General features: G+C 38.1%; 1 protein-coding gene and 1 long non-coding RNA gene across 2 annotated transcripts in view; both read left to right on the top strand.

Moving 5' to 3' along the window:
- The window catches only part of LOC103515835 (transmembrane protein 87A-like), a gene marked incomplete at its 3' end in the record, with an annotated part of 41025 nt that overhangs the window by 11873 nt on the left and 13598 nt on the right, over positions 1-15554 (top strand). Inside the window, exon 6 of the mRNA XM_008480777.3 lies at positions 3249-3398. Within this exon, the coding sequence (XP_008478999.2) occupies positions 3249-3398 (150 nt within the window). The remainder of the gene's footprint in view (positions 1-3248; positions 3399-15554) is intronic.
- On the top strand, positions 717-1108 carry LOC113470176. Its single transcript, XR_003393328.1, has 2 exons — positions 717-816; positions 1069-1108. It is a non-coding gene; the product is annotated as an uncharacterized LOC113470176 (long non-coding RNA).

The following is a 15554-nucleotide window of genomic DNA, read 5'->3' as shown; positions in this document are numbered from 1 at the left end:
TTCAAAAAAAAAAAAAAAAAAAAAAAAAAAAAAAAAAAAAAAAAAAAACATGGAGAAAGGAAAGAGATGAAGGAGAAGATCGAAAAAGGTATAAGAACTAGACTATCACGAAGACAGAAAGTGGGAAAGAGAGAAATTTAGGAGAAGTCACTGACTGATGTCTTGCTGAAGTCCTCAAAAGTCAAAACGCAGAGAGTGAAGAAGATTAAGATGAAGTACACGTTGACAAAGATAGTAAAGAAGAAGGAGGAGGAGAAAAAGAATAAGAAGCAGGAGGAAAAGAAGAAGAAGAAACCAAGTCAAGTGGGAGAAATTACGATTCCGATGGCGCGCCATCTTGAATTTCCTATGGTTTAGTACAGGCGCTATCACGCCCAACGGGAAGCGAGCTTCGGAAACGGAAACGATCCCGATGGCGCGCCATCTTGGATTTCCTATGGTTTAGTACAGGCGCTATCACGCCCAACGGGAAGCGAGCTTCGGAAACGGAAACGATTCCGATGGCGCGCCATCTTGGATTTCCTATGGTTTAGTACAGGCGCTATCACGCCATAAATGTCCCACTAGATTCCGACGTCCCCATAAACGTCCGAAACTATGTACTCAAGTATAGTAGAACCTCAGTTATTTCAATTCCAAAATCCATTGTTTTTTTTCTATCTTTCAAAGGATATCCTATCTTATCAGAGGAAAATGTCATGGGTGTTTTTGTTCCATATTTCAGTGAGCTGTACACAGGATTTGCCTGATGACATTACAATACAGTGGAGTCTGTCTGAAACGCCATGCTGGAATGACCTCTATCTTAACACAGGGGTAAGATAAGTATTAGTATAAGTGTCTGACGAGAGGCATACTACCTACGGGATGGTATGCTACAACACAGACCACATGCGTCTAATGTAGCAGTTGTTTCATTGCTACGAAATGAAAACGGCGGTGAAACACTCGAAACTCAGTAAAATAGTATTTACAAAGGATGTGAAAATTAAATAAATTCATTAAAATAATTCATTAAATTCAATAATGAAAAACAGACCTAGCAGAAACAATTCCTTCCTCTTTCAGATCATAGCCAAGCTTCAGATGAACTCACTTATTTCCACGGTGAACAACTTTGAAGTTGGAAATCCCTGATCTAGGACCTAGGTAGCTATTTGTAACATGATAGACCAGTTGTAAGTTGGATGCTTCGGGAGTGATGTAACCTACGAGTTTGCTAACTCACCGAAAATTCTCGCACGCATAGGTAAGTAGTAAATAGGTATTCACCAAAAACTAAGCTTCGGATAACGAATTAACTTCACCTGAAGAAGAAGAAGAAGGAGGAGAAGAAGAAGAAGAAGAGGAGGAAAAAAGAAGAGGGAGAAGAAGAAGAAAAAAGAAGAAGGAGGAGGAAGAGAAGAAGAAGGAAGAGAAGAAGAAGAAGGAGGAGAAGAAGAAGAAGGACGAGGAGGAGAAGAAGAAGGACGAGGAGGAGAAGGAGAAGAAGTAGAAGAAGAGAACAACGAACAACCAAGAACAAGAATGGGTATAGAAATGGTAGAATAGGATTATGGGATAGAATACGAGGTTGAATAATCACTTAGGTAGGTACTATTTTCAGTAAATGACAAGTAAGGGGGGGGATAAGAAAAAGCCGTAAAGAGGACGGAAAGCGGTATACTTCCCTAGATTGCATGAATAATTCGCCACTGGTTCATAGTACCATATTGTCCATTATTTTGCCCTGAATAAAAAAATTCAATTAGTCCAATAGAATCTGGAATCTAGAACACAGTAGGTACCTTTTGAAAGTTAATGATAAAAAAAATGCTTGCCAGTGATATCAAGAACAATGCATTTAATGAGACCCATAATATGCATTCTAGTGCAGTCAAATTAGATATGTGTGTTGTACCTGGAAATGTAGAGCTTGGTAAGTCATGCAGAAATGGCTTCTTTAATCTAATAATATTCTAATATACGGCTAAGGCAGAGTGCAGAATCAATTTGCGGACATGACTTGGGACCTACACGCGTGAGCAAAAATGTCGACACAAATTCATTGATCAAAGCGAAAAAGGGAAAGCAAATTGAGACAGAATTACTATTATTTAGGGGGGGGGGTTGATAGGGGAAATTGTAACTGCTAAGCTCTTATCGTCCCGTAAGCAAAGAGAATGAAGACAATAAAAGTCGCCCCCTAGCCCCTAGCACTTATAAGGCAGAAGGCAGACGCACTACTAACCAAACTAACTGACAAATCTGTCGATCTGAAGTTTATTTTCGTTACAACATTCAATCGGTTGTGAATGACAAGAAGAAGGACAGTGAGAATTTCATTGTTACAATTTATATGTATGCTACAATATACAATATTTATATTATTTATGGTACAATATTTATATTATAATATTTATTTCTGGTTACAAACTTTGCGTTATTCTCACAATATGCAATGTCAACCCGTCCTATGGGAGACTTTGCACCAAACTTTGACAAAAAAAATAAAATAGAAGGACAACCTAAATTTATAATCAAAATAATTAAAAATAAAGCTAAACTCTTTGGCTACCTTTTCATAGGATTTTTAACGCTGAAAACTATTTGGTTGCAAAGTTATAACAAGGTATCCAAAAATTTGAGTAAAAGTGGTGCAAAGTCACCTCAGTTTACGGTACTATCGATTTTTATAGCATCTTAAAATGCTCCAGTGACGTATTCGTACCGTTCCATTATATGTACCAGGAGACAAAGTGAGGTCTGCCACTCGGAACAAACCAGAAAGATTTTTAGCTACATTCCCTTTATTTTTCAAAGTTTCAAGTACATAACTTGGTAGTAGTTGGTAGGTACTACATAATGTTTATTTCAAAAACAGTTCAGTTTCTAGGTACCTACCTACATAATTATGTACTAGGTACCTGCATACCAAAAATTGACACCAAAACAACCTAGTTAGCTTGGAGGGTAGCGCGCTAACCTTCCATTCCCGCCCGGACGAACTTCATCTTAAACTTACAAGGTCGTGCCATCTTGAATTTCCTATGGTTTAGTACAGGCGCTATCACGCCCAAAGAGGGGAAGCGATCTTCGGAAACGGAACCGATTCCGATGGTGCGCCATCTTGGATTTCCTATGGTTTAGTACAGGCGCTATCACGCCCAAATGGGAAGCGAGCTTCAGAAGAGGGGAAATGAAAATACGATTTAACTAAAGCCTATTCCTGATTCTAAAATGTCCCATTTTTCACGTTTTGTTCCCAGTTCTATGGCGCGATGTGCTTGGTGTACGTAATATTAGGCTTGGCATGGTTAGCGGTGTCGTTTCTACAATGGAGAGACCTGATTAGGGTGCAGTTCTGGATTGGCGGAGTCATTCTATTAGGTAAGCTACCGGCTATTAGAATATACCTTGTTTATTCTGCTGGGATAGGACTGAAAACTCAAGAAGAAGAAGAAGAAGAAGAAGAAGAAGAAGAAGAAGAAGAAGAAGAAGAAGAAGAAGAAGAAGAAGAAAAAGAACTGGAGTTGTAAAATACGGAGCTAATGTTATTATTACTTCGCCTGGTAACCAGGAGGGCGCGGGTTTAATCTCAGTCGAGAGGAATAGAATTTTATCTTCAAAATAATTAGAGACATTGACTGCAGTAACACTAGTGACCTGCAACTGGGGTAAAGGGACTTTCCTGGCCTTTTTGAGCACCATAATAAGCACAATTGTTTATTGTTGTAATTTAGCATAAATATAAGCACTAAGCACAAATTGAAATTGTTATAAATAAATTTAAAGTGGGGAGTACGGTGAGATGGCAGGACTTTTCCGCCTCTCTCCTTCTCTCTCTCTCTCTCGTTCTCTCTCTCCTTTTTTCTCTCTCTCCAAAAGTTTCAAGTGAAGTTTTTTTCTTTCGCCTTCAATCAACAGAAGTGCCCCCTTGAGAAAACCAGGGAGAGAAAGAAAGAGAGAGATAAATAAAGAGATAGGTAGGACAGAGAGATAGAGTGAGAGAGAGCACAAAGTCTCTCTCTCAAAAGTTTCAAGTGAAGTTTTTTTCTTTCGCCTTCAATCAACAGAAGTGCCCCCTTGAGAAAACCAGGGAGAGAAAGAGAGAGAGAGAGAGAGAGAGAGATAAATAAAGGAAGAGATACGTAGGAGAGAGAGAGAGGGAGAGAGATAGAGAGCACAAACGAAAATTTCAATCAAGGGTTTCATTGTTTTGATCAAAGTTTGGAGATATGTGGGAGATATATTGTGGATGTGAGCCTTTAACAGACCTTTTATGTCCCTTCCATTCACCTCCAATTCCTCCTCCTCCTCCTCCTCCTCCTCCTCCTCCTTACCTTCCTTCTTCTCTTTTTCCGTTATATCTTCTTCCTTCTCCCTCTTCCAACACTATGCTTTACCTTTCTCTACCTCCTCTTTCTCGTTTTGATCAAAGTTTGGAGATATGTGGGAGATATATTGTGGATGTGAGCCTTTAACAGACCTTTTATGTCCCTTCCATTCACCTCCATTTCCTCCTCTTCCTTATCTTCCTTCTCTTTTTCTTTTTCCGTTATATCTTCTTCCTTCTCCCTCTTCCAACACTATGCTTTACTTTTCTCTACCTCCTCTTTCTCCTCCTCCTCTTCCTTCTTCTCCTTCTCCTCCTTTCTCTTTCTACTTTTCCTCCTCCTCTCCCTTCTCCTCCTTTAGTTCTTCTTTCTTCTCCATTTTCCAACAAATCCAACACTGTGCTTTACTTTCCTCTATCTCTTCCTTCTCCTCCTACCTCTCCTTCTCTTTCCTCTTCTCTTAGTCTTAGTTCTACTTCTCTTACTCCTTTATTTCTTTTTTCTTCTCGCTCTTCCAACACAATACTCAACTTTTCTCTACCTGTTCCCTTTCATCCTCTTTCTCCGAGTCCTAACCCTCCTCTTCCTTCCTTTTCTTTTCCTTCTTCTTCTCTTCCCCCTCTTACCTCTCCTTTATTTTCTTCTTCTCCTCACACCTCCCACCCTTTTCCTACCCTCCCTCTCATCTTCTCCCCCCTCCCTTTTCTCACCCTTCTTCTCCCTCCCCCTATTTCCCTTTTCTGTCCACACCTCCCGCTTTCCATCCCATTTTGACCACAATTTATTTCCCAAGTGGCTTATTGTTGTGTTATGACTTATGACTTATGACCCATGCGTGTATGACCATCCACAAAAAGGTCACCTTTTATTTTCCAAGATGGCGGGAGGGAGCTCATCCGTAGAAGGTCGTCATAATATTGTTATTTATTTTACTATTTTCGAGTTTATTGCCCCCTGCCTCTCCTTCTGTCAGGACTTTTAGATGAAAACATATTATTATTTATGTTTCCATCTGCCTCGGTGGCGTAGTGGTGAAGACGCTCGCCTTGTAAATAGGAGGATACGGGTTCAATCTCATCCGGGGCATGGAAAAGGAAGAGGCTACTCATGACAATAATTTATTGGTATTTAAATTTTGGCAATGAGCCCACGTGAAAATTTCGGCAGTAGGGCTGATGCTAATTTTAAATACTCTCTATTGAGGGCGATTAAAATGAAATGCCATGTCAGCCATAATTAGGCGAACCGAATAAACGTGATGAAGTCAGCAAAATGATGTGAAATCTAAACAATGGGATCTAATTAGCTATCCACCAATGAGCCCATGCCCGGGACCATAATCTGTGTTTAAATGTGGTTTATGTTAAACTATTGGAGCTATCTGATTGGCTAATAACTTTGAAATCAACCAATCAGATTACCACATCTAACAGGTTAAATTTAAAACAAGTTCAAACTCAGATTGTGGTCCTCACCACCAGTCTCTTTCTCCTCTTCCTACTTTCCTTGTCAAAAGCGATATTTTCCCACTCATGCTGGCTTGGTAAGCTGGAGGTCCAGGTTCCCTACTTTCTCAGCTTCTTCGCTAAATCAGATGGTATTGTTTTACTTATGACCATTGATTTCGCTCTAATGAGAAACATTCTACTAACATTCCAGAGATAGATGTAATAACATCAGAACAGATACAGGTCTACGAATATATCCAGGTATGCGACAATGTGACATGTACAAAGATTAAGTGAAGAAGAAGAAGGAGGAGGAGAAGACGAAGAAGAAGGACGGTGATGTGAGAGAAAATGAGGAATTTTTCAGAGAAATCTACTCATGTAAAAAAAAAAAAAAAAGCTACAGGATGGGTAAACCAGACCTCCTAACTTAGAATTCTAACGTTTTACAGCTTGCACTTTACAGCGTCGATTCGGTTTGGAAAGGGTTAACAGCTGACTCTCAGGTCAACAGTCTCCTTTTGAAAAGAAATTGGGGCTTAAAACATAATAAAGTATCTATCGGAGAGTTTACCTGGGACTGTTTTTGATCTAGGGATCAATTAAATAAATTAGTCCCTGATGTATTTTTTTTGGGTTAGACATGAAAATAACAAAATTTGCTTTCGGCTCGTATTTCCAATTTGAAAACAAGCAGATTTTAGGCAAGGGTTTCCTCTGACCACATCGTTGCCATTTTCGGCCTTCATATTTGCCCTTATCATGTTTTTGTGCTTTCCTCTATTGTTCTTAACGAAGTTTTCATGTGTGTATCATGGTTTGGTACGTGATATAAGATCCTTTTTGTGCTTTTGGAAATCCTAGACGCATACAAAATGATCTTTTGTGCTCACGTCTCGAATCAAATGGATATTTTGACTCGGGCTGGCATTAAGGGCAAGAACATCCCCGAAAAATTTCTCCATTTGCTCGTTTTTGTTGTTGTTGTTGTTGTTGTTGTTGCGTCATTAAATTTTAGAACTCTTTTTGTCTCAAATGTCTGTGGGTTGAAAAATTTCATCCCATCAAGATCGGGGGAAAGATATTCGGTTTCAAAACATTGTACACGTAATATTTTATTCACAAAAGATACATACATAAAACCAGCTTATAGCCCGGGGCCGATTTTATCCTTCAGAGATAAGGTTCGTTCTTGGAACGTTTGGCATTCTCCTATCCTGTCTTCCTAAATCTGAACGGAATATTTCTATAGCATATTTTATTCGTCAGTACTTCATAATAATAATTATAATGTTCAAAGTTCAAACCGATTCACATTTCCATTTCATTCCACAATGAAGCATCTACTTTGCAGAGACGCAATGAGTCTTTTCAACCACATCTTCTTGTAATGTTTGCTTAGAATTTCTTATTTTCTTCGAGAGTTGGCATTTGTGGTAAATCGAACTTAATTAAATTTCCAGCAAACAACGAGCGACAATTTCAACTCCAATTGCTACAGACAGGTGACCGAGTTTTTGTGCAATTTTGCTTTTATTACTTTGATTACTCGCCACAAAATAACTTGTATTTTACGACCACAACAAAAAGACAAGTTGAAAACTTGGTCCAAGCATTGCGCCCTGCCACCCTCAAGTTTTCTGGTGCCCCTTTTGAAACTTTTGAAATTTTATTAACTGGACACAACCAATGTGGTCGCTTTCATTTTCTCTCCTCTCTCTCAATGTCCCTTTATAAACACTCTTTTTTATTTGTTTTTCGTTTATTTTTCGTGCTATCAGCTATTTGCTATATTATTTTGTGAACCCAATAAATATAATTTTGAGATACGTGGAGAGAGAGAGACAGAGAGAGAAAGAGAGAGAGAGAGAGAGAGAGAGAGAGAGAGAGAGAGAGATACAGTTCCAGGCAGTTTTCCAAAACTCTATCTTTTAAGTTTATAGGTGATACGTGCGTATTAAGTGTTTGTGCGTGAGTGTGTAAGCAAGAGAGAGAGAGAGAGAGAGAGAGAGAGAGAGGGAGGGAGAGAGAAAAGAGAGCTAGGCAGGTCCATATTTTTGTTTTATTTTTGTGTAGAATCGTTATGAGTTCTGTTATAGGTAGGATGGTAGTTTTGGCATCTCCACCAATAACATAAAAAAATCAAGGAAGTTTTCACACATCTCCACCATTACCATTTTTTAGAAGTATTATTTAATGGTGAAGGAAAAGAAGGAGATTAGGTGAGTAGTAAAATTATGCATTACAATGTTACAGTAGACCCTCGATTATTTCAACTAATTGGGAAAAAGGGGGCTAAATTTGAATACAAAAGAAGAAAATGGTTAATAAATACCCTATTTTGAACTGATTTTGGGATTGAAATAATAGAGAGTTGAAATAATCGAGGTTCTACTGTATTTAGAAAAGTTCATTTCCCATGTAAATAATATGGGAGGAGGATTAATGTAAAGGATAAAACAAAGAGCAAGTTAGCATCATGAGAGATGAATGCATTATCAGGGGATAGTGCTTGTGGAAAGTGGTCCAAGGAGAGGGAGAGAGAGAGGAAGAGAAAGGAGAGAGGGAGAGATAAGGAGGAGGAAGAGGCGGTCGCTTTCATTTTCTCTCCTCTCTCTCAATGTCCCTTTATAAACACTCTTTTTTATTTGTTTTTCGTTTATTTTTCGTGCTATCAGTTGTGTGCTATATTATTTTGTGAACCCAATAAATATAATTTTGAGATACGTGGAGAGAGAGAGAGAGATGAAGGGAGAGAGAGTTCCAGGCAGTTTTCCAAAACTCCATCTTTTAAGTTTATAGGTGATACGTGCGTATTAAGTGTTTGTAAGCAAGAGGGAAAGAGAGAGAGAAAAAGAAAGAAAAGAGAGCGAGAGGGAGAGCTAGGCAGCTATATATTTTAGTTTTATTTTCGTGTAGAATCGTTATGAGTTCTGTTATAGGTAGCATGGTAGTTTTGGCATCTCCACCAATAACATAAAAAAAAAAAAAAATCAAGGGAGTTTTCACACATATCCACCATCACTTATTAGAAATATTATAGGTAATGGCAAAGGAAAAGAAGGAGATTAGGTGAATAGTAAAATTATGCATTACAATGTTAGAATCCATGTTACAGTAGACCCTTGATTATTTCAACTAATTGGGAAAAAGGGGGCAAAATATAGATACAAAAGAAGAAAATGGTTAATAAATACCCTATTTTGAACTGATTTTGGGGTTGAAATAATAGAGAGTTGAAATAATCGAGGTTCTACTGTATTTAGAAAAGTTCATTTCCCATGTAAATAATATGGGAGGAGGACTAAGTAATGTAAAGGATAAAACAAATAGCAAGTTAGCATCATGAGAGATGAATGCATCATCAGGGGATAGTGCTTGTGAAAAGTGGTCCAAGGAGAGGGAGAGAGAGAGGAAGAGAGAGAGAGAAAGAGAGAGATAGAGAGAGAGAAGGGAGGGAGAGATAAAGAGAGGGGAGGGGGAGGGAGAGAAGAGGAAGAGAGAGAGAGGAGGAGGAGGGAGAGAGAGAGAGGCAGAGATAAGGAGGAGGAAGAGGGTCGAACTGTAGTCCTCTCGGTTGTGAATCCAATGCCTTACTAACTGCACCACAGGGACTGTTAGGATGCATGAAGTTCCAGGTTACCACATGTGTAAGAAGACGAAGAACGAGAAGAAGAAGGGTAAGAAAACAATAGCCTCTCATTTGGACACTCGTTTGTCCTTTTGACTTGGAAGGTAGGCGAATGAAGAGGAGGAGGACGAGGAGGAGAAGGATAAGAAGGGATAGAAGGACGAGGAGGAGGCTGGAGTAAAGGTTCCCTATTATTTAGAGTATTAGGTGCTGATGAATGCAATTTCAAGAGAGGAAGGAGAGAGGATAAAAGAGGGGAGATTCCCAGCCTGTTCGTTTTAGAGCAAAGAAAGAGAGAGGGAGAAGGGGGGAGGAGGAGGAGAGTAAACACTTGACTGTACAGAAAATTGGGTAATGAAATGAAACAAATTAGTAATTTAGGAGTGTACTGTTTGGTGTTTAGCTTCAAAGAGTTTCGGAGCTTAATAGCTCCAAAGTTATAAAATGTTGAATGGAATTATTCCATAAATTATTCATTTCAAAATACACGCCTAGTGCTAATTACTAATTACCTAGGTTGCTGTCCCTTCATTTCAAAATTACCTAGGTGCCTACATTTTGAGGTATCGTTTCGACTAACTAACCTCAGTGGTGTAGTAGGACTTCGGGTCTGGAGGTTGGTGGTTCGATTCCAAGTCAATGTCATTGGTCGTTGACCAATATTTGCCTCCAAAATAACGTCTGGGCCTTCCTTAGTCTGTACTGGTTACATTGGATGCTAATTTCTGATCTTATAACAATGCGTCAGGACTAATCTGGCGTCGAGCGTTCAGATGAAAAACTGTGATTTCTAATCCTCTAATCAGATCACTCTGATTTCTAATAATTCTCTAATCAGAAGTATTTCACGTAACAAAGGAACAAAGTTTGAAGTTTACAAAAAAAAAAAAAACTCCATCTACAATTCTTCCAAAGCAATGTGTCTTCCCGTTTGAAAAGCCTCACCCCCAGTAGCAAATAGCAATGCATCATACATCAAACCAAGACGAGGGCACATGTGTCTTTGATATGAAACAGCTTCAACTTTTGCAAACAACTTTGAAATCCGCGAACATAATCGCAAAATCCGCGAACAAAATCGCCAAATCCGCGAACAAAATCGCCAAATCCGCGAACATGATCGCGAAATTCGCGAACATAATCGCGAAATCCGCGAACAAAATCGCGAAATCCGCTGAACGGGACGCCGGGACACCCCCTGAAATTCGGGACTGTCCCGGCCAATTCGGGACGTTTGGCAAGCCTACATATAATGATTTCTCCTTTTCCCATCTCTCTCCCTCCTCTGGGATGAAGGGCACATCACGTGCATCAGATCGGTACCGCCCGTCACCCATCCAAACGTTCACCATTCTCACCAAGTGTCCAGGTCACGTGTGCCCCATTCGTTTTCTTTTCCCTCCATCATCATCAGCATGTACTCTCTATAATATTATTCTTCTACTTCTTTCCTCTTTGCCTTCTCCTCCTCCTTTTCCTATTTTTTGCCTTTTTTGTTAACTTGAGTGTGTCCTTTTGCTCAAATTAGTTTTATATTGTTTCCCATCATATGGGGTGGATTGGCTGTCTTAACTTTTGCCCTTTACTTTGTTCGTAGCCTCGTGTTCATCAGCTTGGTCTTCAGAAGTTTTTATGAACGCCTGTTTTTACTCTCGTGTATGCAATGTGCTCAGCAAGGAGTAAACACAGGTTTCAATAGGTCTGTAGGTATGTATTTTCTTCATATTAATGATCTATTTTTTGCCTTTTTTGTTAACTTGAGTGTGTCCTTTTGCTCAAATTAGTTTTATATTGTTTCCCATCATATGGGGTGGATTGGCTCTCTTAACTTTTGCCCTTTACTTTGTTCGTACCCTCGTGGCCTCGTGTTTATCAGCTTGGTCTTCTGAAGTGAATAGTTTTTATGAACGCCTGTTTTTACTCTCGTGTATGCAATGTGCTAAACAAGGAGTAAACACATAGGTTTCAATTAGGTCTGTATATATTTTCTTCATACGAAGGAAATGTTTGAATTTGAACTTAATTTTACAAATGTTCTTCCTCAGGATCAGTTTTATTATTTTATGTTGCTTCTGGGATTCGAACTGTAGTCCTCTCGGTTGTGAATCCAATGCCTTACTAACTGCACCACAGGGACTGTTAGGATGCATGAAGTTCCAGGTTACCATGTGTTCTGTGTTCTACCTCTGTATATCGTTATCATTCAATGGCTTCAAAAATAGACATGGCCTGATGATGCGCCGAGTATGGCTATGGAGGTTTTCTTTATTCACATCCATGTTTATAAAGCTCCAAGCTCCTTATTGTGGACACAGTCTTTTCATCTACTCCCACTTAGTTTTTCCTTGATATTTCACAATATGTTTCCTGTTTATATTTCATATTTCCTCTAAACTTGTAAAGAGAAAAAAAACAAAATAACAAGCCCGACAAGACTTTGTGCAAGTTCTTTCGAGCAACCCAAAGCCAGAGTAATATAAGTAGACATTCTCTCCCTCTACATCCTCCTCCTTCCATTTATTCCTCATTCCCCTTCCCCTTTTTTTCTTACTTTTTCCACTCATCTCCTGGCTTTTATATGTTTTGCCTCTTCTCTCAACATACTTCCATGTTCCGAATTCATTGCAAGAATTCCTTAGAAATAAATTCTATACACTAGTTGAAGAGCTTGTTACGCAAATAAGTCTTGCACACGAACAACGGATTTTTCATCGTTGTGTTCTTATTGTGATGGGAAATAATGTAAAGAAAATTGTAAAGATGGTGGAGAAAGCGGTGAAAAAAGAAATATTGACAACTTTTGCAAACAACTTTATAACAACGAAAAGTTCAAAAAGTTAAACGTTCGACGAGGAAAAAATGCTCTAAGAGATTTTTTTTTTTTTGTAAAGTTGGCAATAAACTTTTTTTTCGAATAGAAGTTTTTTCCTGATATTCTCTTTGGTGTATACCTACGGTTAGATTTGATTAAAGGAAAATAATTTACTGCTACAATATTACCGAGAACTCAGAGAAACTCCTTTGTATTTGTAAAAGGACAACTTAAAAAAAAAGAAAAAAAAAAATCCGCCTCAAACGCATTTGAGGAACGACAAATTTCCTACAATCCATTACCCTTAGTGTCTATTCAGGGAGACCATCTACTACATTGGTACCTATGTACGAATCTAGTTAGAGTATAAAAAATAGGTGAAAGAATACCAAACTTGGGATCTTTCCAGTTTTGGAACGGTTCCAAAATTTTTGCCGCACCTCTACGAGTATTCCGAAACAAAATCGTTTTTCCGTAAACAAGGGCTTATGGATATTTTGACTCGGGCTGGCATTAAGGGCAAGAACATCCCCGAAAAATTTCTCCATTTGCTCGTTTTTGTTGTTGTTGTTGTTGTTGTTGCGTCATTAAATTTTAGAACTCTTTTTGTCTCAAATGTCTGTGGGTTGAAAAATTTCATCCCATCAAGATCGGGGGAAAGATATTCGGTTTCAAAACATTGTACACGTAATATTTTATTCACAAAAGATACATACATAAAACCAGCTTATAGCCCGGGGCCGATTTTATCCTTCAGAGATAAGGTTCGTTCTTGGAACGTTTGGCATTCTCCTATCCTGTCTTCCTAAATCTGAACGGAATATTTCTATAGCATATTTTATTCGTCAGTACTTCATAATAATAATTATAATGTTCAAAGTTCAAACCGATTCACATTTCCATTTCATTCCACAATGAAGCATCTACTTTGCAGAGACGCAATGAGTCTTTTCAACCACATCTTCTTGTAATGTTTGCTTAGAATTTCTTATTTTCTTCGAGAGTTGGCATTTGTGGTAAATCGAACTTAATTAAATTTCCAGCAAACAACGAGCGACAATTTCAACTCCAATTGCTACAGACAGGTGACCGAGTTTTTGTGCAATTTTGCTTTTATTACTTTGATTACTCGCCACAAAATAACTTGTATTTTACGACCACAACAAAAAGACAAGTTGAAAACTTGGTCCAAGCATTGCGCCCTGCCACCCTCAAGTTTTCTGGTGCCCCTTTTGAAACTTTTGAAATTTTATTAACTGGACACAACCAATGTGGTCGCTTTCATTTTCTCTCCTCTCTCTCAATGTCCCTTTATAAACACTCTTTTTTATTTGTTTTTCGTTTATTTTTCGTGCTATCAGCTATTTGCTATATTATTTTGTGAACCCAATAAATATAATTTTGAGATACGTGGAGAGGCGGATTTTATCCTGATGGTATAATGTTCGTTCTCGGAACGGCTGGCTTTCTCCTATCCTGTCTTCCTTCTCTCTTCGATTTCGGGACGATAAGACCATAGCAGTTACAGTTCCCTGTCAAACCTTTTAAAAAAATGATACATAGAAATTTGGTCGTTGAATTTCAAGCCTTTAAGTGCAGTGGATCTGATAAAAAAGAGCTTTTTTTTTTCAATTTTCTTCGCATTTTGGCCCCTTTCTTCCAGCTTTATCCGTCTCTCTTATTTTTTTTCCTCGTCTTCCGCCATGCATCTTCCTCCCTCTTTCTTTACAACCCAGTTATTGGGATAAGATGTTCTTTATTCACTGGTCTAAATGTAAGAAAATGTAGAAAAAGTATTTATGTTTATAGACATTGGAAGATGGACGTCTGGAAATTGATATGTCCATCATACACAGATTGAATAAATTCGTCCAGTAAGCCCCTTCCTTATTTGTTTGTATATTCTGATGAAAACTAAAGGAGCAATTATACCGAGGCAACGTATGTAACATGTAGCAAGCTTGATTCCGTACACAAAAAGTTCACTCAGTGGCTGAGGTACCTATTAGTATTGGTATAGGAAGAGCCAATGGCTATTCAAGCCCTATGTGACTGCAACTTGATTAGATCTTTTGTGACTTTTAGGTCTTGGAGCATTTTTAGGTCATGACCTTTAGGTCATGCTGCCTTGAATCATGGTTCACTGCATCAGTGTAATAGCGCCTTGAGAAAAGGAATACGAGCTATCTTTCAATTCATATTTAATATTTAAAAATTTTCCTCAACCAATAAAGTGTCTGCAGAATTTTGTCGGAAAAATCCTCGGGATTAGTTTGAGTTCTTCGGAGAGCTTTCGTGTGCCAGGAGGAATAAAGGATGTCAATTTGACAAGCAATACAAGCATCGAAGTAGAGAAAACAGTAAAAACTGAGGACTCAACGTGTTAAAAAAATAGAAAATTTATTTGTTTTTCCTCTAATGGATTCTGTTGTATTTACTCACTGAAACAAGAAAGTTGGAAAAGATCTGTTTAATTCAAGACAAACATCTTTTGCGTCCTTTTTTTGTTTGACTTCTGAAAGTTTCAGGATTATTTGTTTTTCCTCTAATGGATTCTGTTGTATTTACTCACTGAAACAAGAAAGTTGGAAAAGATCTGTTTAATTCAAGACAAACATTTTTTGTTTGACTTCTGAAACTTTCAGGCTAGATTCAATAGTGCGTTTGTTTTTTTATTTTCTCGACATTTAATTGACTGTTGTGGAGTTCTTGACGAGAAAATAGAAAATACCCTTTTCTTTTTCGCATCATTCAAACAGATCGCTTACGATCTTATGGATCATATTAATTTCAAAAAGAGTTTTCCTCGGAATAAACGAGACTTTTGAAGAAATTAACATATGAAAACACAGGTCACAAGTAGGTATGTATGTACCTATACCTATATTTCTTGTGACTTGTGACCTACATAATACATTTCTAGTTTCTAGTGGACGCCCAAATTTGTGGTTTGGGAGATTTCCGTTTATGAGAAGTTTATACAACCCATTTTATCCTTTCTCCTCTTTCTCACTTATCTTCTCCTTCTCTAACTCTCTTCTATTCTTCATGTTGAATCGTCATTATCTCTTCATCTCTGTTTGTCCCTCTAATTCTGTTTCGTTTTCTAATTCTCACTCTCTCCTAACTAATGACCCTCCTGTTGTATGCAAATAGCTTCATATGAGGATGATGTAGATATTTTACAGTCATTCCTTAATACCCTGATACCTACGGACCCTATAGAGATTTTGGTCCGATAAAATTGTGTCGAAAAAGGTTGCCTGGCATTTTTGCTTTCCGCTTTCACACGTAGGTATGTATTTTGACTGTTTTTTTTTTTTTTTTTTTTTTTTTTTTTTTTTATT

Source organism: Diaphorina citri, unplaced genomic scaffold (assembly GCF_000475195.1).
Source record: "Diaphorina citri unplaced genomic scaffold, Diaci psyllid genome assembly version 1.1 scaffold1423, whole genome shotgun sequence".
NCBI lineage: Eukaryota > Metazoa > Arthropoda > Insecta > Hemiptera > Psyllidae > Diaphorina > Diaphorina citri.
Note: the sequence above shows the minus strand (reverse complement) of the source record. Positions and strands in the feature narration are given on the sequence as shown.